Genomic DNA, 20,487 nt, shown 5'->3' with positions numbered 1-20,487 from the left:
TCCATAGAATTTTCCCAATTTTCTAGTCTTTTGGTTTTACCATGGATGGTAAAGACATTTGTCAAGGGGTAGTCCTTTGATTGGGACACTTGGTGAGGGGTTGGGAATTGGATGAGATAATAGGAAATCAGTCAAATAGGCTCTTAAAAAGAGATGAGGCAACATGGGGATGATGATGATCAATGTTAATGGACTTGCTCATTCCATCAGTGCAACAATCAGGGACAATTTGGGGCTGTCTGTGATGGAGAATACCATCTGGATCCAGAGAAAGAATTGTGGAGTTTGAACAAAGACCAATGACTATTAACTTTAATTTTAAAAGCCCATTATCTTATTATGTAATTTTGCTTTCTTATATTTCATTTTTTTTCTTAAGGATATGATTTCTCTCTCATCACATTCAACTGAGATCAATGTATACCATGGAAACAATGTAGAGACTAACAGATTGCCTTATGTGGGGGGGGGGGAGGGAAGTAAGATTAAGGGAAAAATTGTAAAATTCAAACTAAATAAAATCTTTCTTTTATGAAAAAAAATGAGGAATCCAAGACAATCAGGGTGTGCCAGAGAGCCATCAAAGGCAAGGATATTCAGGAAGACAGTATCCCAAAAGCAGAATGAGGAAAGGGAGCAGGGAAGACCCTTGAAATTTCAGCACCCTCAGATTTTTAGTCCTGGTTATAACTCTGGTACGTTATGGGAAGAGGCCACCATATTGACTCACTAGGAGGTCATTAATGACCTTGTGAAAATGATTTCATTCAAGGGCTGGACACAGAAGTTAGCTGGCAAGGAATGAATAGAGATGGTCAAGAGAACATGGAAGCCTCAAGTAGAGAATTTTTCAGGGACTTTATCAAGGAAGTTCCGAGGAGAGATGGGATGGTAGTCAGATGTGGTAGATGATCAAAAGAAGAATTTACAGGGATTCGGACGCTAAGATTTGGGGAAATTCCAGAATGGAAATGTGCAAAGAGTTAGTGAAGAGTGAGGACTGAAATGACTACTAACCAACAACCACAACCACAACCACAACAATAATAGGTAGTTGGTGAAAGAATGAATGAATAAGTGAGTAAATGAATGAAAATTTTTGAACCAATACATCTGGGCAAGAAGATGAAAGGAATAGGGTCAAGGCCTCAAGTCAAGATGAGAACAATGCAGAGACCACAGGACTGGGTCCAAATCTTAGCTCTACTTCTGAGTAACTGTTTGAATTGAGGCAAGTCATGATAAAATAATAATCACTGGCTAATTGTATCTTGATGTTTCCAAAGCACTTTACATCTACTCTGTCCTTTGGGCCTCTCTGGACCTCAGGCTCCTCATCTGTGAAGTGAAGGGGTTAGAGATCACCTCTCTAAATTCCACAGTAAGAACAACTTCATTTTTTTCATTCATACAACACACCAAGCCTTCCAATTATGCAGACGGAAAGGAGATATGGGATTGATTTTATCCCTTTCCTACTGTAACAACCAAACAAGAAACAAACCCTCCATGTGAAGGAAGGAGCTAGATTCCAGATTGTCAGTGGTTAATAGCAAATTGAAAAGGTGGCTAAATCAGGAAGCCATAGGAATACTTACAGATGGTCCTGGGTATCCCGGGTCTCCCTTCTGTCCATTTGCTCCAGGTGGTCCTGAATTTCCCTGGAGAGAAAAAAAGCAAATGGCTAAGCTCTATGTCCTTGGGACCAGAGCTCTCAAACCCATGAAGAACTTCAGGGCTCTTCAGATGAAGCTAACTTTGCCCAGCTTTAGGCTCAAAGGAATAATGGGCTAATTTGATGACTAACATACTGGATCAATTGGAGAAACTCCAAGTTCGAGAACTTTTTAACCATTTCATGATTCTTATTATTGTATCTCCAAAGCTGGAAGGGGTTCTCTGGAAGTTAATAAAAGTCATTTAGCAGGAGATGGAATAACCTGCTTTTTTCCAGAATTGTAAGAAGATAATAGGCCTTGGGGTGAGGAGGTCTTTTTTGTTATCGAATCCTATTCCATGTCTAGAGAGGCTGAGCAGGGAAGAGGTTAATGTGGTATGTTAGAGTTGGGATTTATTCATGGGACCATGGACTCTGAGATGTGAAACTGTCAGAGACCTCAGAGGTCATCTAGATCAACCCCCTCATTTTACAGGTGAGGAAACTGATATCTGGGAAGGCAAAGTGAAGTCATGCCCCCATGTTGACCTGCTTAGGCAAAGGAATTCATTGGTTGGGTGGATGACACTAGAACTTAACTTACCCGGCGGCCTCTGCTTCCTTTAGGCCCTGGTCCTCCATCCACACCTCGATCACCAGGAGCACCCTGGGAAGAAAAAAAAGAAAGACATGAGCTTCCCTTTGGAATGAGAAAGTCTATTCTAAGACTAAAAAGGCTAGATCTGCCTCGGTGACTGAATCCCCTTTTTCCATTGAATTCAGGCTACTAATGATGTTGGATGTATATATTCTTTATACTAAATTAGCCAAATTAACTGATGAATAGAAACCTAGGGTAGGAAAAAATCTATGAGGACACTGAGGTAGAGTCTCTTCATGAAGAAATCTCCAACAGAAGTAAGTGTAATCCCTATTTGAACACAACTTCTAGTGAGAAAGACCTCACTCCCTCACAAGTTGACCAATTGCAGTTGATGAAAGCTCTAATTATAAAAAAGTTCTCCCCTCTGTGTTGAAACCTTCCTCTCCTTCCACAGAATAGCCTTCTTGAAAGTTGAAGACTTCTATCATGATGTCTGAGAGTTTCTTTAGGCAAAATATCTTCAGTTTCCTCAACCAATCATCTCATGCGATGGTTCTAGACCTAGGTTAGTTTTACATTTCTAGAAACACCCATCCCCAAATCTATTCCATCCTTTAGAACTAAATACAGCACTCTAAATCATGGTAGAATAGAGCATAGAACAGTGAGACAATCATCTCCTTCATTATGAACACTGCCTCTCAGCACAACCTAAAGTCATTTTAGTTTTTTTTTATGACTGCCATGTCACAATGCTGAATCATGGTCAATTTGCAATTCATTAAAACCCCATCTTTTTCCTTCACAAACTAACTGCTACTTAGTCACATCTCTCCTATTCTGTACTTAATAAGTTGATTGCTTGAGCCCAATTGCAAAACATTTTATTTATCTCTACTTCCCTTGATATAGAGTTGTACAGACATAGATTTAGAGCAACTGAATTGTAATATAATGTATGTGACATGTGTGACCATGCTATACTATTCTATTTCTAGAAAGAGATCTATTTACCTTGGGTCCTGGATATCCAGGGAATCCACGTTCTCCCTAAGAAATGAAACAAAAACAAGAAAGAATTCAAACAAGGTTTTTGCTCCAATTTAAATGTGCATATACTCATATTTATTTCTTTAAAGTCTATATGTAAAAATAAAAGAATGTACCTTCATAGAGTTATATTTAAAGAATGTTCTTAAACATTTATATTGCTATTTTCTTAATAAATATTTTATTATTTTTTAATAAATATAATAAGAATTTATTAATAATAAAAAGAACAATAGCAATGTAAGGTTGAGGGTTAAGGTGACTAAGTTTACATTAATAATAACTTATTATATTTCCATGGTATTTTACCACATGCATACACATTCATTTTCTCATTCAATTACATTCACTATTCAAACATTCACTTCTTAGATAGATAAATAAAGATATAGATACAAATATAGATCTATCAGTAAACAGTCTTGATGCCACCTTAGCAATGAAATAGGTTGGCCCCACTTTGTGAAACTTTAATAATTGTTCCACTACTGCTCAGGGAAGCACCTACCTTTTTGCCCTTCTGTCCTTCAAGACCCATGCCATCTCGCCCATCATCTCCCTGGGAAAAGAAAAGACAGAATTCCTATCAGTTGGATATTCAATGGGGCAGTGAGTACTTAAGAGAGCAAGGGAGCAGGGAAAGGAAAGGGAAACATCAGGGAGGGGGCCTCGAAAGAGTCAGTGTCCTCTCTCTGCTAAAGAGAAGTTTAAAAAAAAAGGTCATTTTAGAGCACAATGGTTCGAAAGGGATCCATTTGCCTAAATGGAGACACCCATTCAATATTTAGCTTATGCCATTCATAGTGAATAAAGAGGATGGAGGAATAAGGGCTCCTTTCAGGAAGGGACTGGCCTTTGCCTGCAGCATCTAATCCAATGCCTACCACATAGAAGGTACTTTTAAAATTCCTAGTATACATAGTAGATACTTAATAAATTTTTGTTGACTTGCATGATAAAGGTACAAGAGGGATTGACTGTGACACTATTCAAAAGCAGGATTAGAAAATCTTAGAGGTCATGTGTTCTAGTCATTGCTATAGCATCTTTCCAGGTGATCATCCCTCCTTGATTTAAATGCTTCCAGTACCAGGAAGTTCAGTATTTGGGGTAATCTTTTTTCATACTGAAGAGCTCTAAGTGTGAAAAAGCTTTCTTTTATTAACCTGACATGGGCTTCACAAATGGTTATACCCTGTAAGTCAGTAGACCTAGCTCAAAATTACACAAAAGCTCCTTACACTAGGTGCCTAGAACTAGAAGAGACTTTGAAGGTCACCCAGTGCAATTTCCTGAGGTTGCATTTTGGAGTCCATACAGAACTGCAAGAAAGATTTCCTCCGATTTCTTACTCTAATTGGGCACCATCACATGCTCTGATCTAAGATCAGTTTGAACTTTTCTTAAAATTTATCCCTTCTGCAGTTGTCCCCATGTTAATGGGAATAGGGCCAAAATGAACTCCAAATTGCTAATTCTATCCACTCCACCATACTGAGAAAGCAAATCAGCATTTTAGAGACTTCTGTGTTGGATCTCTAGGACTGTAAGTTTCAGGACTCAGTTAATTAACACCATCACTAAAAAGCCCCAATCAGTCCTATTATCATCCCAGGAAAGGGTAGTTTAATCAAAAACTCTTAAACTTGAAAATTTCAAATGGATACCCAAGAAGATAGATGAAGCTTGGAATGGAATTCGTCTCTGAACTTTCCTCAGGATACAGTGTCTGCTGAGGAAAGAGCCTCCAGAAGGTAAGCCCCATCTTTACCCTTATGAATCATGGCTCCAGAGGGAAATCATGAAAGATTCTAGAAACCAAGTTCATTCTCCAACTTACCATCTCTCCCCGAGTTCCACGTGGTCCATTACCTCCCTTTGGGCCAGCTTCTCCAGGCTCACCCTAGAAAAAGATGTGATTTTAGAAAACATCATTCCTGATTCAAATTATACATCAAAGACCCACTCAAGTCCTGAGTGAGTGGAGTAGAGTGGAGTTGAAATGGATTAGGTGGAGTGGGGTTGTGTCGGCTTGAATTGAGATGAGTTGGGTGACAATGGACTGAAGTGAATTAACTGAACTGAACCGAATTTCTGTACAAGTTTCAGATTACATCTCTAAATCCAGTTAAGGAAAGGTGACTTGTTTTTGTTGTGTTTCTCTGATTCAGTCATTTAAGAAACCACAACACCTTGATGAGAACTTCTGGAAACTATCCAGGAGAGCTTGCAATTATTCTTTTTCTAATCCTACAGAGGTAAAACAAAGGAGGGTTGAGACAAACAGAATCTCTTATAACATGGATTTGGAAAATCTTGGAGATGGAGATAACCAAGGAGGTTCAATGTGTCTATAAATGTGCTTTAAAGTTTACCAATTACTTTCCTCCTCCATCCCCATGAGATAGGCAAGTCAATTACCCTCCTTCCACCTCAGTTTCCTCATCTGTAAAACTCAGACAGTTGGATTAGACAAATTTCCTTCAAACTCTAAAGCTATGATATTTGGAGTTGTGCAGCAGAAGAATTTGACCTTTGTTGTTCAGGCCTTCCTGAGGTGCACAAGGCCCATACAGGTAATAAATTTTAGAGAACAGATCTGAATCCAGTCAACTCTTCATGACCCTATGGATGCCAATATTGTCCATGGAGCTTTCCTGGGGTCCATGAGGCAAAGATACTGGAGTGGTTTGCCATTTCCTTCTGCAGAGTATTGAGGCAAAATGATTTGCTCAGGGTAAAACAGCATCTTTTCCAGGGCTGAGGCCAGAATTGGACTCAGTTATTCCTGATTCAATGTCCATTTCTTTATCCATTGAGTAAACTAGACACCCTCATGGGATCATAGCTCATAGATCTGGATTCAGAAGGGACCAAACAACCCATATATTTTCTAAATACAGAGAACTCAGATAAATAATAAATCATAGATTCCAAGATGAAAGGGACTTTAGAGATCAGGGGATATTAGAGGTGGAAGGAACTTTAGCAATCATCTAGTCCAATGCCCTCATTTTACAGAAGAAGAAACTGAGGCCCAGAGAGCTGATGTAATTTACCCAAGGTTATATAACTATTAAGAGGCAGAAATGAAACAGAAAACTTGCTTTTTTTGTTTCTACAATAGGGTTCTTTCTAAAGCACTTTTTAACCCCATTTTACAGATGAAATAAAAGGAAGCTCTGAGAGAAAAATGAAACAGAGCTTGATTTATATTGTACTAGAAATGCAGGAGTGTGCCAACTAATTTATTGCTTAAGTAAGTAGAGATCAGGGTGTATAAAAGAGATGTGAGCTTCTTTGAGAGTAGCCAAGGCTCTCTGGCCTGAGAGGCCAAAGGGTGATTAGCAGTCTGTTCTAAGCTACTACAGGCAGCTGACAAATGAGGGCTTTAGAAATCCAAGTTTTCACAAAGGCATCCATCCAGTATAAAGGGATTTGAGGTCTCTTAGGATATACCTTGGCTCCCAGAGGACCAGGTCGGCCACGATCTCCAGGAACTCCAGGAGTACCACCACCTCCCTAGAGGAAAGAGAGGAGGAATTGATCACTGTAGCATCATATACATTAGACCAAGTTTTAGTATAAGTATTCACAGAACTTCCCAGATTTATCCCCCTTGTTCCCATCCTTCAAGACTCAGTCCTCTTCCTCCCTCCTTTACGAGGCTTTACCTCATTTCTGCCAGATCTGGTGCTGTGTGTATTTGTGATGGGCCATTGGCATGGGCATAACACATCTTCTTTTTATGGTGGCTGATTTGGGCATGGTGCCTGCCCCATGAGACTATATGCTCCTTGAGGACAGGGACTGATCATTATGTAAACAATTAAGTATCTACTATCTATAGCATACAATGTCCAGACACCTCTGAGAGACGCAAAGTTTAATTAAGGCACTGCCCCTGTCTAGATGGAATTGGTTTAATTTAAAACTGTGAAATGGCCACACAGAAATTCCAAACTAGAAGTCATCCATCTTTGTTTGTTTGGGGGAAGTTCTCCTAAGTCAATATTTTTCAGGTTTCTACAATCTGTGTTTTAGAACTGAACTGGGACCTTGAGGTTAACTCCCTGATTTTACATATGGGGAAACTGAGAACCATGGAGGTAAAGTGCACAAGGCTCATACAGGTAATAAATTTTAGAGAACAGATCTGAATCCAGGTCTTCTGCCTCCATTGCTATTTCAACTAAGCTATACTACCTCATTTATATCTGTTTTCACCTCCAGAACTCTCTTCTATTTCATTCATATAATATCAAATATTTATTCAACATTTGTCAGCTACAGGGAAGCTCTCTAGTGTGTATCAGATCACTGGAGTAACCAAAAAAAAGGGGGGAGATTTGAGATAGAGTTTCAACTTTGGCTATTAGAAATGGGAAGACTGGGAATACATCTGTTGCCTTTATAGCCTCCTCCCCCTCCTTTCCCACATCCTCACCCTCCAGTGGAGAGAGAAAACTAGGAGAGAAGAGAAAGAGGAAAAGGAGAGAGAGAGAGAGAGAGAGAGAGAGAGAGAGAGAGAGAGAGAGAGAGAGAAATGCAGGAAGAAATAGGAAGAGGAGGGGAATGGAAAATAGAGGGAAGAAGAAGAGGAGAGAGAGGAAGAAACATTTACCCTTGGTCCAGGAATGCCTTGTTCACCTATTAAGCCTGGGGGACCAGTCGGGCCAGGTGGACCCTGTGAACAGAGGAGATCAACATGAGTGTTGTGAGCATTTCCTAGGGAAGGGGATGTGTGCATAATCCTGTTGACAACCCAAAACAAAGGAGGCAGCAAAGGTTTACAATTCAGTTAACCTCAAGGCTTGCTTACTTGTCACAAGTAGTCAGTGAAATGAATTAGGCAAGCATTGTTCCCCCAATTTTACAAATTGAGGTTCAAAGAGAAAAATCACTTGCCTAGGTCATGTACAGGATCATGGTGGCATCACTTGGGAGCCAGAACGGGTCCCAGAAGCCATCTAGTCCAGCCACCCCAATTTTATAAGTGAAGAAACTGAGTCTCAGAGAGAAAAGTGACTTGCTCAAGGTCACTCAGTTGATTGTGTGTCAGAGGCAAGGTTCCCACCCAGTTCACTCCTGGTTTTTATTTCACATCCAGTTTTCTTGACTTGAGTCCACACTAGAGATGGTCACTCAACTGAGACCAAGAAGGTAACAAAAATATCCACCCAAGTGTCCCATCGGAATTACCAAACGATCACAAAATATCTAGTCATTTATTAAAAAAGTCAAACCAACAAGTTAAAAACAACTTGTCCCCCAAAGGAAGGCTGGAGCTCCTCAGCACTGACCTACCTGTGGCCCCCGTGTTCCTGGCTCGCCTGCAATTCCCACTTGACCTGGGTTGCCTTTGTTACCCTGGAAAAGAAACCACAGGGGAGTCATACAGAGCAGGCTGATAGAATTCAAATTCAAGCTTTTTCTTCACTGCCACCATGCACGGGTCCCAGAGTCACACCCACGAGAAGGAAACCAAGTCTGGGATGAGAATTCTCCAGGCTTGTTATCCCTAGGCAGGGTGTTTCTCTAGTCTCTAGTGCCTCCAAGAGAACTTTATAGAAGTCACTTCATAGAGCGATTGATCCAAAAAGGCATCCCCCTGGGGCCAACTTGCTAGTAAGGGACTTCTCTGAACAAACAAGGTCAGTCAGTCCTTGGACTGCAGACAAACAGTCCCATCTCTGGTCCTGAGGCCACAAACATCTCTAACCAGAGCACACCCTAGCTTAGCATCCAAGTGGAGGCACTGAGGAAAAATTTTAGTGGGGGTAGGCTAAAATAAATTAACAAAGCATCATGGGAGAGACTATCAAAGACTTAGAAGGAACATTAAAATAACTCAATCCCCATCTGTTTTCTCTGTCCATAAGGCATCCCTTCTACTTTGATTACTGCTTCATGGCAGGACTGACTGCCACCTCAACTTTGAAACTTTGGTTTTATATTCCCTATATTTCCAAATATGCACATCTCATGTTCTACCCTGAGAATTACAATTCTAACAAATCCCAGAGATGGAATGACAAAGGCATCAGGACTCAAACTCAGTCCCAGTACCCTTTTCACATCCTCTCAAAAAGTAGTGGAAGGGGGCAGGGTCCATAGAGATGATAAACACCCTTCATATTAATGGGTGCTTGTGGGAAAATGAGGGGACCAAGGCAAAACACTTACCTTTCCTCCTGGGGGACCTCGACGGCCAGGGCCACCCTATGTGAACAAGAAACCACCATGGAGTTGAGAAAGAAAAGATACTCTTCCAAGTCCATCATTCATTCATTCATTCATGAGATAATATATGCAAATCCCTTGAATAAATATTAGCTGTGTGTCTCTGGGCCAATCATAGCACTTCTCTCTGCCTTAGTTTTCGTCACAGTAAAATGGAGATAATCAGGGCATCTCCCTTTCACACTTGTTGCAAGGTTCAAATAAAATAGCACACATCAAACTTGAAAACGCTTTCGAATTTTATTATTATCATTATTATTATTAATATTCAACAAATCTTTGTTATGTGCCTACAATGTACAGCTCCGGACTAGGCCCTGTAGCTTGAATGAACACAGATTCTCAGCTTCTCTGCCATCTGACCCCTTCTGGAGTAGGGCCCCTCATCTACTTCACATTGCTGCCAATTAAAGTCTCGAAGAGGCTCAGGACCTTGCCAAGTTAAACAAGTCCATGGCCTCCGCTCCTTTTCTTCCCATCATTTCCAGGAGCACTGCCCTTCCCCCACCACCTCCCTTTATACCATCCAGCTTGTTCACAGTGGTGAGAAATCATGATGGAAGCACAATTTCAAGCAGGGGTCCCCACAGTCCCCAACCTCTGAGCCAAATGTAACACCTATGCAGTAAAGGAGGAGAGGGAAAGAAGCTTTTGAGAATTGAAAGCAAATCCATCAGAGGCTCTTTCATCCTTCAAGTCTTGGTCAAATTTCGGTTTGATGCTAAGAAATGGCATATCCTTGGCATAGGGGACCCACCAAGATGGGCATTTTGAGAAAAACTATGGCAATACGCCTGCTGGTCATCATGTCCTGGTACCACAGACACCATGAAAGAGAAACCAAGTCTGGAATGGGATTGCCCCAACTTTCCATGCCCTGTCATCTGTAAGTGAAGCATTTCTACCCTAATAGGAAAAGAAGGAGCAAATACAATTGTCCCAAGGGAGGATCATGCAGCTCCCCTGCCCCCTTCCCAAGAAAGCAGAAGCAGCAGGAGTCCTAGAAACCCACATTTCAGTAGCACTTTAAGGTTTGCCAAGAGCTTCATGTCATGGGCTCTTCATCTCATGGGATCATTGCAATAACCCAGAAAAAATGGGTGGTGCTATTGAGGATACTGAGTCTGAAAGAAGGGATTTGCCCCAGGTCACACAATCATCAGGAGTCTTTGGGCATCTTCATGCTCCCCTTTAGATTTTCAGATAACAAACCTGGCAGAAGATGTTCAGTGGTAGAGCATAGCAAGGTAGGGGACTTTTTAATAGAACTATTCCGGGGGCAGCTAGGTGGCACAGTGGATACAGCACTGACCCTGGTGTCAGGAGAACTACTCTGCAGAGGGTCCCACTTCATCAACCTGCCTGCCTCAGTTGTACAGAACTCCTTAATGGGGCTGTGGATCAAGGCTAAAAGCAGCAATTTTGGTGTCCAAGTCAAGTAACATAAAATGCGTCCTCAAATAGACCATGAAAGGAGCAAGCCTGGGGCCCCCATGGTGGGGAGAGGGGTAAATGAGGAGGCAGAATCACTAGGAGGTGTTTCTGCAACATCAGAGCAGAGCTCAGAAGTTACCTAATCAGTTCTAATTAGTCCTATTCCTACACTAAAGGACTCTCCACTCTAATATTCTTGTCAGCTACTCCTGAGACATCTACATCTTACAAGACCTCCAAGAATTCATAAAGCGGTTCACTTTTCTTTGAGCCATCTCTAATTGTCAGGAAATTGTTTCTATGTGAAGCCTGAATGTGTCGTTGGGCTCCACATGGTCAGTAATTCTCACCACTGTCTTAAACTGCTCGATTGTTTATGTCCTTCAAGGGAGAGAAGAATCTTTCTATGACCAATGAAACTAGAAAAACTATGAAACTAAAAGAGCTATGAACCAGAAAGACTCAGAAAGAGAAGAAGAGTAGAGGAGGAGGAGGACATTCTTCTTTCAATAGTCGGCAGCAGGATAAGGGTGGGTATTCTCTTCCCTGCTCAAAAACAAAGTCCTTTGTCCTGATTTCCTTATAGATGGCACTTCCAAAACACCCACTGACCTCCAATGAATTATGAGTCAGTGATATTAAGTGATTTCCATGGCAGTTATGGAAATATATATTCATATACTGTTTGTTCATCATGGTAATAAAAATTATTCAGGGTTGCCATCTCTAAGAGTGTTCCCTCATTCCTTTATTCACCATTCCAAATGATGTTAAAATTAATGAGCCTTCCCTGAGTGTTTTAAAAATAGCATTTTTCAAAGTTATTTGCTTGTTTATAGGTTCAGAGACCCAAAAATGGTTTGAGTTTGAATGTAGATGAAATATGGCTCTCACATAAATTTCCTCACCTCCAGTAATTCATTCTCTACAGCCTGACTTCAGATACTATAAGATGTTGGGGATTAGGGTCTGGCCAAGCCTTCTTCTCTTTCCGCTCTGTTTTAGGACAAGGTTTCATGTGTCTCAGGAGCAATCTGGGAGACTGCAATGTTTCTTATATCTCTAGCCAGCCCACTATTCATTCTTTTTCTTTGAATAATGACCTTCTCTAGATAGACTCTGTCTTGATTTCTTATTTTCCAGCCTCTAAGAAGATCAAATGTCACATGATTCACTAATGCCACTCTCCTATGTGTTTTCCCAACCATTGTCCTCATGCTTTCTTGGGAGTTTTCCAAATTCCATGAACCTTTTAATGACTACCAGCCTTGTTTTACAATTTAGTGAACTCATGGAATTGCCTTGGATGTTGAGAATTTGCAGTATTTGACCAGGATCCACAAAGCAAGTATCTGTCAAAGAACATGGAAATCTTCCTGCCTCTCAAACTTAGTAAGTAGTGAAAGGTTCATGGGACAGCCATCCCATGAGAATTTATAGGAAGGAAAGTTTCTATAGTGAAGCAGGCTCCAGGAATTCACTTCCTGCCAAGAACAGAGAGGTCCAGTGGCTTTGCACCAGATGTCCATCAATGAACATGTCTGTCACTGGACAAAGAAATAAGATATACTCACATCCTTCCCAATTCCTCCAGGACCACCTGGTCGCCCATCAAGTCCAGCCACTCCCTAGGGCAAAGAAGAGACAGAAATGAGACTTTCATAGGCAGGCAAAAGAAAAGATTTCCTAGAAAACTACATAAAAAGGATGTGTACATAAATATACATACTGTCTATGCAAATTCACACATCCTCACATCATATGTGTGTGTCTAAAAAGTTATATGCCACTGAAATCTGCTAAGAAAATTGAGAATCCCATCACTTAGAATAAGCAAGAGTTTTCTTTTAAGAACATTGACTCACATGTCATTGTGGAAGTGGTTGAAGTCTGGGACAGACTTTGCCCTCTAGAGGGATCCAAGGAAAACAATGGCCTACCTGCCTAGCTCAGCTACTCAATTTTTCTTTCTTTGGCTACTAGAATAGTGAATGATTGCATAATACTTTACCATTGAACCAATTTCACCCTTTTCTCCTTTGGGCCCTCGTTGTTGACTATCCAGTCCTATTTCACCCTGAAAATAACAACAGCAACATAAACTGTGGCAGAACAATACTGGAATTAACCCAACTAATGAATGGCTGGACCAAATGACCCAGGCTAGATCGTTGATGAATAAATGATCAGGGAATTGAAAAGGCTGGACAGATGTGACTCCTTAGAGGAAGAATGTAACCCACAGTAGTCCACCTAAACCATGGAATCAAATTTATTATGGAGTTGCCTAGCAGCCCCAAGGCACTAAACTACCTGGACATTCACAAACAGGGTTTTGTTTGTTCCTGGGGAGGAAGATGCTCCAAACTACTACAAAGTGATCATATGCTCCATCTTTGCAGTGTTGTATCCCACTTAATGTCAGCATAATAGAGGCAGTGAGCCAACCCAAAATGGAAATAATGTTGCTTGGGAATAGTGATTTTTTTAATTGAGTTGAAAAGCCCCATGAGAAAAGGGACTGATGGAGAACAAGAATATTTTTCACAATAAATCCTTGACTACCAGGGAGGAATAAGTCAGACTCCTCTATGATAGGCACTGCAAAGATTAACTTCTGGAAATGTTTGACAGGACTCTTTCTAGCTACACATCTCCTGCCATTTTAATGGGAAGTTTCCATTTCCTTCTCAATCTTTCTCATATCCCACAGTCCTAGATTTGGCACTGACCAAATAATCAAATGATATAATATTTGCAAAGTCCTTAGCTCAGGTTCTGACACATAATAAGCACTATACAAATTTTATTCCCTTTGCCTTCCATCTGAGCAATTAAATAGAGAATTCTCTTTACCGGATCACCACGAATTCCGGTGTCTCCTCTCTCTCCTTTCTCTCCTTTAGGACCTCTGTCTCCCTAAGATATAAACACAAAGAGACAACAAAGCTTATAAACATTTCCAAATCCATTTTCCACATTTAACAAGGTGGGATTCAGCTTAGAAATGGCAGCAAAACTTATCATTCTATCAGCAAACAGAATCTCAGATTCCTAGCACTGGAGGGAACCAATGATGCCTTTTAGTCCAACATGTACATGACCAAAAAAATGACCTCCCCAACACCTCCCCAAGTACAATCTTTGCTCAAAAACCCTCAGTGATGCCCCCCCTATTCCATTCTACATTTGGACAGCTCCAATCATTCATGTTGACATCAGACTTAAATATGCCTCTTTGCAACGTCCATCAGACTGGTGTGCTCCATGGGGCACAGGGAGCTACTATTCTTTGAGAGAACTTAACCTCCCCACATCACAACTTGGATGTGCTCTTGGAGACCAAGCAGCACAAAACTAATCCCTTCTCCACAAGACAATCCTTCAGATAACTGTCCAACCAGAGAATAGCTCTGTGGCTGTGCATTCAACCCTTTGATCATGGTAAAAATAAAAATTCCTTGCAAGAAAAACAATTTTATTTCTCAATTTAACAACAGTAAAAAAAAATGACCTACCCGTCTGCCAGCACTCCCTCTCTCTCCAGAAGACCCTGGTAATCCTTTGTCTCCCTGAAAAAGTGAGTTTTGCAAAATGTCAAAAGGGAACTCATTTCTACAACCTTGACCAAAGAAGTGTGACCAATGATTTTGGAAATCAAAGATTTTATTTTTAATTTTAAAGTTCAAATAGTTTAAAAATATCTTACTTCTTCTCCATTGAATCCATCCAGGCCTATCTCTCCCAATTCACCCTGGAAAACAAACACAAAGGAGAATCACATATAAAGATAGGTAAGTGGACCCATTAGATTAAAATAAAATTGAAAGATAATATTTTTTAAAATATGTGAATACCTTTTCTCCTGGGAATCCACGAGAACCCTAAAAATAAAATAAATATAATTAATGATCCTTCAATACTTGCCACAAATATCAATCAATCAATTAACACAAAATGATGAGTCATCCATGGGCAGTGATGGGAACTAGCTGAAGGATAACATCGGAGGATCAGTAGAAAAAGCATCAGACTTAGAGTCTGACCAGATGGGCCGAGGTACTACCTCTAATGCTTATTGGCTATCCAATTGTCAAATCATAACCTCAGTTTACCCTTTTATGAATTGAGAATAACAGCATTAGCATCATTTAATAAAAGCTCATTAAAGTGTCCTACAAACCCTAAAGTCCTATCTATGAACTAGCACAGATAGTGAGGATGGTGATGATGCTGGTGGTGATGGAGGTGATAAATGTGAGTGATGAATAATAAAAACAAAATGCTGGTTTCAAGGCTACAGTATCTTAATACTATGAGAAGGTCTTCCTTTTGGGTTATCCCCCTACCAGATTTTTTTTTTGCAGGGCAAATGGAGTTAAGTGACTTGCCCAAGGTCACACAGCTAAGTAATTATTAAGTGTCTCCTGACTCCAGAGGCTCTATCCACTGTGCCAGCTAGCCCCACCCCAGTTTTAAAATGCTACCATTTCCAAGAGGAACTAGCTCATTTAATGAATTCACAGGAAGCTTCTCAAACTGCCTTTCTGCTTACAGAAAAGAATTTTTCCTCACTCTAAATCCCCACAAACAAAAATTTTCTCCATCCCACATATACTGGTAAAGTCACTTTTCTAGGCTACAGTTGTTCTTTATACATCCTCCAAACCAGACCCAATAATTCTTCCACAACATACCTTGGTTCCCCTCTGGCCTGGGCATCCTTGAAAACCTTGAGTCCCGTTCACACCAGGAGGCCCACGTTCGCCCTTTGGAAAGACAAGAGGTATGTATTAGTTAGACTATCTTCTTCATTTATTTGAATAAGAATCTTTTGTATTCTTTTTCCCAAATTAAAATCTGTCCCTAATTCTATGCTTTGGTAGCCCAAGTGCTTGCCTAGGAGCTGAAGGCACGTTTCCTCTTTAGATGAGACCTAAACATGAACCTCTAGGTGGGGACCTGAGCTCAAGGAATGTTTAGTGACAATGCAAGATTGAGCCTGCTCTATGAAAAAGTAAGATCCGTGACTACAGATAGTACCAAATGCACGCAAAGTGCTTCACAACTAACTTTAAAACAGTCTGAAGGGTCGGCTATTATCCTGTCATCATTGGATAATTTGTCTGATGGTAATCTTCATATTCTGTACAATATGTCTCAATTCCACAAATGCTGATTAAGCACCTACTAGACAAACGTGCCAACTGGCTGATTTTAAACCATTTGAACACTGTGCAATCATAGCGTTAAGATTCACATGTGTTGGAGAAGGTTATTGGGAACACGAGGATGGACAGTCATTGTCTTGCCCCTCACGGAATTAACAGTCTACTCTTAGTTGAGAATTCTGTTTCACTGGTTCAATAATGTCACCAAGGTCCTGAACCCATTTACTGGTCAGGAATGTCTTATCTTGGAAATGGCATATGAACTGAATATGAAGAAAGGATGTCAGAATGTTGTGCTCTATTTAGCTTTCATATAAGCTTCTGTGGTCTGAGAACAATACCAAGATTAGAGTGGGAAGATACAAGAGATTATAAAGAATACACATTTTCAGAAAGGAGAGACATAGTCTAGACTTGATATATATGTGTGGATATGTACTGCATACACATAAGCATATACACATAGGGAGGGGGCAAATTGAAAAGAAGAAATACAAGACCAAAAAATGTTACTTACAGGTCCTCCTTCATCCCCAGGGTAACCTCGATAGCCATCTTCTCCAGGCATACCCTAAGAAACAAAGCAATTTATTTGTGCTTAGAATATTTTTCCATCACTATTGTTCTATTAGAAACCAGGAGGGATGGGATTTCAGAGGAGCCTGGAAAGATTTGCATGAACTGATGCTGAATGAGATGAGCAGAACCAGAAAAACACTGTACATCCTAACAGCAACATGGGAGTGATGATGAACCTTGAAGGACTTGCTCATGCCATCAGTGCAACAATCAGGGACAGTTTTAGAGTACCTGCAATAGAGAATACCATCTGGATCCAGAGAAAGAACTGTGGAGTTTAAACAAAGACTAAAGTCTTTTACTTTCATTTTTTTTTAAGTGGCTTATGCACTACACAATTTTGCTGTCTGTTATTTTATTTTCTCCTGAAGGATATGATTTCTTTCTCAACACATTCAATTTCAATCAATGTATAACATGTAAACAATGTAAAGATGAACAGATTGCCTTCTGTAGGGAGATATGGAGAGGGAAGGGAGGGTGAGGGAAAATTGTAAAATTCAAAATCTTAAAAAATGATATATAGAAAATACTACTGTATATAATTGGAAAACAAATAAAATATTAATAAAAGAAGAAAATGAATACTATTCCACAAAAGCTTTCACTAGCAATTCTAATTCCTTAGCAATTCTCCTGAATTTCAGGGAAGATCATTAAGTGTGCAGGCATGACTTCACATTTCCATGCTAAATGGGTGCCCTTTTTTCCAGACCTTGGGTGAATTTTTCCAGACTTGGGTCTCTCTACTATTAATGCTACTAATACTTCTGTCACCAAACTTCCCATTACCTTGATGCTCAAGTACCCAGGAATTTGTCTCAGAGAGGGGAAAATGAAGAGCAGGAAATTTTCACTTTCCTACTCCTGAACCCAACCAAATGGATGGGACCAAAAACAACAATCAAGGGCAATAAGACTGTGTTTAGATAAGAGAGGCTGGTAAGCAATGCATGTTTTCTGTTACTATTAGGGGAAAGAGTCATCATATTAAAGAAAAAAAGGCATTTGGAAAGATTTGTGGTCCTATCCCATCCCCACCCATGACCTTTAGTCTACTCAACCTTGGCTATATTTCAGTATCATTTGCTATGAAATGGGAACAGTTTCCTTACCCTCCCTAACCCCATGGTAAATGATAAGAAGAGTTCCACCCCAAACATGTTGATGTGATTTTCCTGGAATTTGATTTCAGTTTTCTGAAATGAACCAAAGCCCAGATACTACCTTTGGCCCAACAGTGCCCAGAGGTCCTCGGTCTCCTCTTTGTCCAGAACATTTGCAAGGAACATTACAGCATGCCCTCTCAGCAATGCTATCCTGTGAAAATGAAAGAGAATAGTGAAGGAGAGCCCACGCCAAAAGAATCACCCAGTCACCTTGCAGGCTCACCCCATTCTCCTGTCAGTTCTAGGACAGAATACTGACACCTCACCTGACCTTTAATCTATGTGGGTTCTGCATGCTCAACAATTCAGTACAACAATTATTGAATAATCTCTTTCTCTTTGTCAGAAACTGTACTGGAAACTATGTACAGAAACTGTACAAAGGAGGAAAAAAATCTTCCCTTCTAAAATATCCCAAGTCTGACAACATATATGGCCACAAACAAACCAGCCTATTCTGTTGGACTCAGTTTCTTCATCTGTAGAAGGGCCATAATAATTGCAGCCACTTTATAGTATCATTGTGAAGCTCATATGAGTTGTTTATAAAATGCTTTTAAGACCTCAAAATCAAATGTAAACTATTTTTAACAATGAAGATTGATGTAGTCATCTTAATTATTATATTAATTAATAAATGATAACTATTCTTCATTTATCCTTACTGCAGCAAGTTGACTGACCTTCTTCCCCAGCAGTCTCTCTACCCTGTTTGGCTCAATCAAGCATATTCCATATCCAACTGGTAAAGTTCACCCAACCCTTAGATATTTAGGGGCCTCTAGCAACTGTTCTTCCATCACTATGACTTGGCTGTCAGACCACTCTCAATCTCACTGATATGGTCAAGCATCAAACAATGTTGTGAGCTCCTTCAGAAAGTAAGAATCAGTCTGATTTCCCTTTCTTTTTCAAAATTTGTTTTCACTACCGGACCTTCCTAGGCAGCCCACAAATCAAGAGTTGGAAGACACCTCAAAAGCCATTTAAACTTTCATTTTATAGATGGGAGACCTCAGGCCCAGAAGAGGCCAAGAGACTTGCCCAAAGTAATGCAGTCAGTGACAGAGCAGAGATTTGAACCCAAATCCCTAGATGAGAAGCTCAGAATTCTTTCCTTTTCATCTATTTCTTCTTTATTGTTTTAAGAAACAACTCTGGGTGAGATAACTGAGTAAGTAAACTCAGGTTATGGGTTGTACATACCCTTGTCTCCTCAACATCTCCCACTTTCAAAGTATAGTATTCCCCTAAAATCTCAGCACAACTATCTTACCATAAATAAAACACTTTCATCAATTTTTATACTATTTCCACCAGTGGTAATAGTATATGTACTAAATATCATTATAATGGATAACTGATCAAGACAATAATCTTATTTTCACAGCTCAAATGAGGTAATATATATAAATTGCTTTGGAAACCGAAAATTGCATTTTAATGGTTAGCTATTTTTTTTCACCCAGCAATAATAAACTAAAGAGGGGAACAAACTTCAAAAGTCAGAGAATTATGAGTTCAACATATGCAGCTCTGGAGACCCTGCTTCCTATTTTCTGTCTCTCGTCCCATTCAAAGGGGCCATTTTAGGATCTACCTATAACCACAGCAGTAAGACGAGCCCAAGAAAATAATACACCACTGAGCCATCTGTGAGCTCAGATCACTGAGACTTACAATCCAAACATGGTGCTCTCCCAAATTCATTCATTGGATAAAGACATTCAAAACTTACAAGTTGTTCTGCCAGCTCATAGTCCAGGTCCATCAAGTTCACTGTCAAAGGTCGATTGTAAGTGAAGCCTCGACCAAATTCTAGCTGCATCACATTTTCATAGTTCGCAACCCGTTCAAGGCCAACAAAGATCAGGGCCTTTACACCTGTGGGAGAAAATGGGAAACAGACTCATGAGAGCTAACATTTGAGAAGAGGCTTTGGCATCTTTATCCAAGTCACAAATGGACTCATTCTATCAACTTGTAAGTCCTGAGATCTAGACCAATTTCCCTTCTGTTTTACAGTTGATAAAACTAAGGCCCAGGGGCTAAATAACTGGCACAAGGTCATAAGGCCATAAGTGGCAGAGATCAGATTGGAACCTTTGTCTTCTGACTCAAAAGCCAGAGCCCTTCCTACTGCCTTCCTATACCATATCACAGTGTGACACTTCCTAAGAGGCATCAGGGTTTCACTGAAATATTTAGTGAAAGAGTTAATGGTGATTCAGGCATAAGGAACCATCCTATAACTTCTCCATAAGCAAATGTCTGAGTGAAGACAGGAACCTGGATGTTGGACTCTTCCCTTCTGGCACCCCATCTAAAAATCACATAACCTCAAAGATGGAAGAGACTCCCATGGAAAGGTCCATCAACTAGGGGACTCCCCTAAGACTCTTCTCTGGAAACCTTCAATGGAATGTACAAGAAGTGGCTTGGTAGCCTCTGCTCAAAGACCTCTAGTAGGGGAATGAATTCTGCTCTTGTCTGAAGTTTCTATTCATTGGTTCTAGTTTTACCCTCCAAGCCCTTTCTCCTTCATGAACTCTTCACTCTGGTCAAACAGCACTTCTAACC

General features: G+C 40.2%; 1 protein-coding gene across 2 annotated transcripts in view; it reads right to left on the bottom strand.

The window, feature by feature from the left end:
• COL6A3 (collagen type VI alpha 3 chain) overlaps positions 1–20,487 on the bottom strand; it is a 93,670-nt gene that overhangs the window by 24,505 nt on the left and 48,678 nt on the right. For both annotated transcript variants that reach the window (XM_074189796.1, XM_074189794.1), the window contains 19 exons: positions 19,646–19,791; positions 17,966–18,058; positions 16,677–16,730; positions 15,686–15,757; positions 14,846–14,872; positions 14,698–14,742; positions 14,507–14,560; positions 13,845–13,907; positions 13,000–13,065; positions 12,563–12,616; positions 9,498–9,533; positions 8,619–8,681; positions 7,936–7,998; positions 6,771–6,833; positions 5,152–5,214; positions 3,820–3,870; positions 3,276–3,311; positions 2,262–2,324; positions 1,599–1,661 (listed from right to left, as the gene is read on the bottom strand). In XM_074189796.1, coding sequence (XP_074045897.1) covers positions 1,599–1,661; positions 2,262–2,324; positions 3,276–3,311; positions 3,820–3,870; positions 5,152–5,214; positions 6,771–6,833; positions 7,936–7,998; positions 8,619–8,681; positions 9,498–9,533; positions 12,563–12,616; positions 13,000–13,065; positions 13,845–13,907; positions 14,507–14,560; positions 14,698–14,742; positions 14,846–14,872; positions 15,686–15,757; positions 16,677–16,730; positions 17,966–18,058; positions 19,646–19,791 — 1,175 coding nt within the window. The remainder of the gene's footprint in view (positions 1–1,598; positions 1,662–2,261; positions 2,325–3,275; positions 3,312–3,819; positions 3,871–5,151; positions 5,215–6,770; positions 6,834–7,935; positions 7,999–8,618; positions 8,682–9,497; positions 9,534–12,562; positions 12,617–12,999; positions 13,066–13,844; positions 13,908–14,506; positions 14,561–14,697; positions 14,743–14,845; positions 14,873–15,685; positions 15,758–16,676; positions 16,731–17,965; positions 18,059–19,645; positions 19,792–20,487) is intronic.

The sequence above is a fragment of the Macrotis lagotis genome, chromosome 5, assembly GCF_037893015.1.
Source record: "Macrotis lagotis isolate mMagLag1 chromosome 5, bilby.v1.9.chrom.fasta, whole genome shotgun sequence".
NCBI classification, from domain to species: Eukaryota; Metazoa; Chordata; class Mammalia; order Peramelemorphia; family Peramelidae; genus Macrotis; species Macrotis lagotis.
The sequence above is the reverse complement of the archived record's forward strand: the minus strand, read 5'-3'. Positions and strand labels throughout refer to the sequence as shown.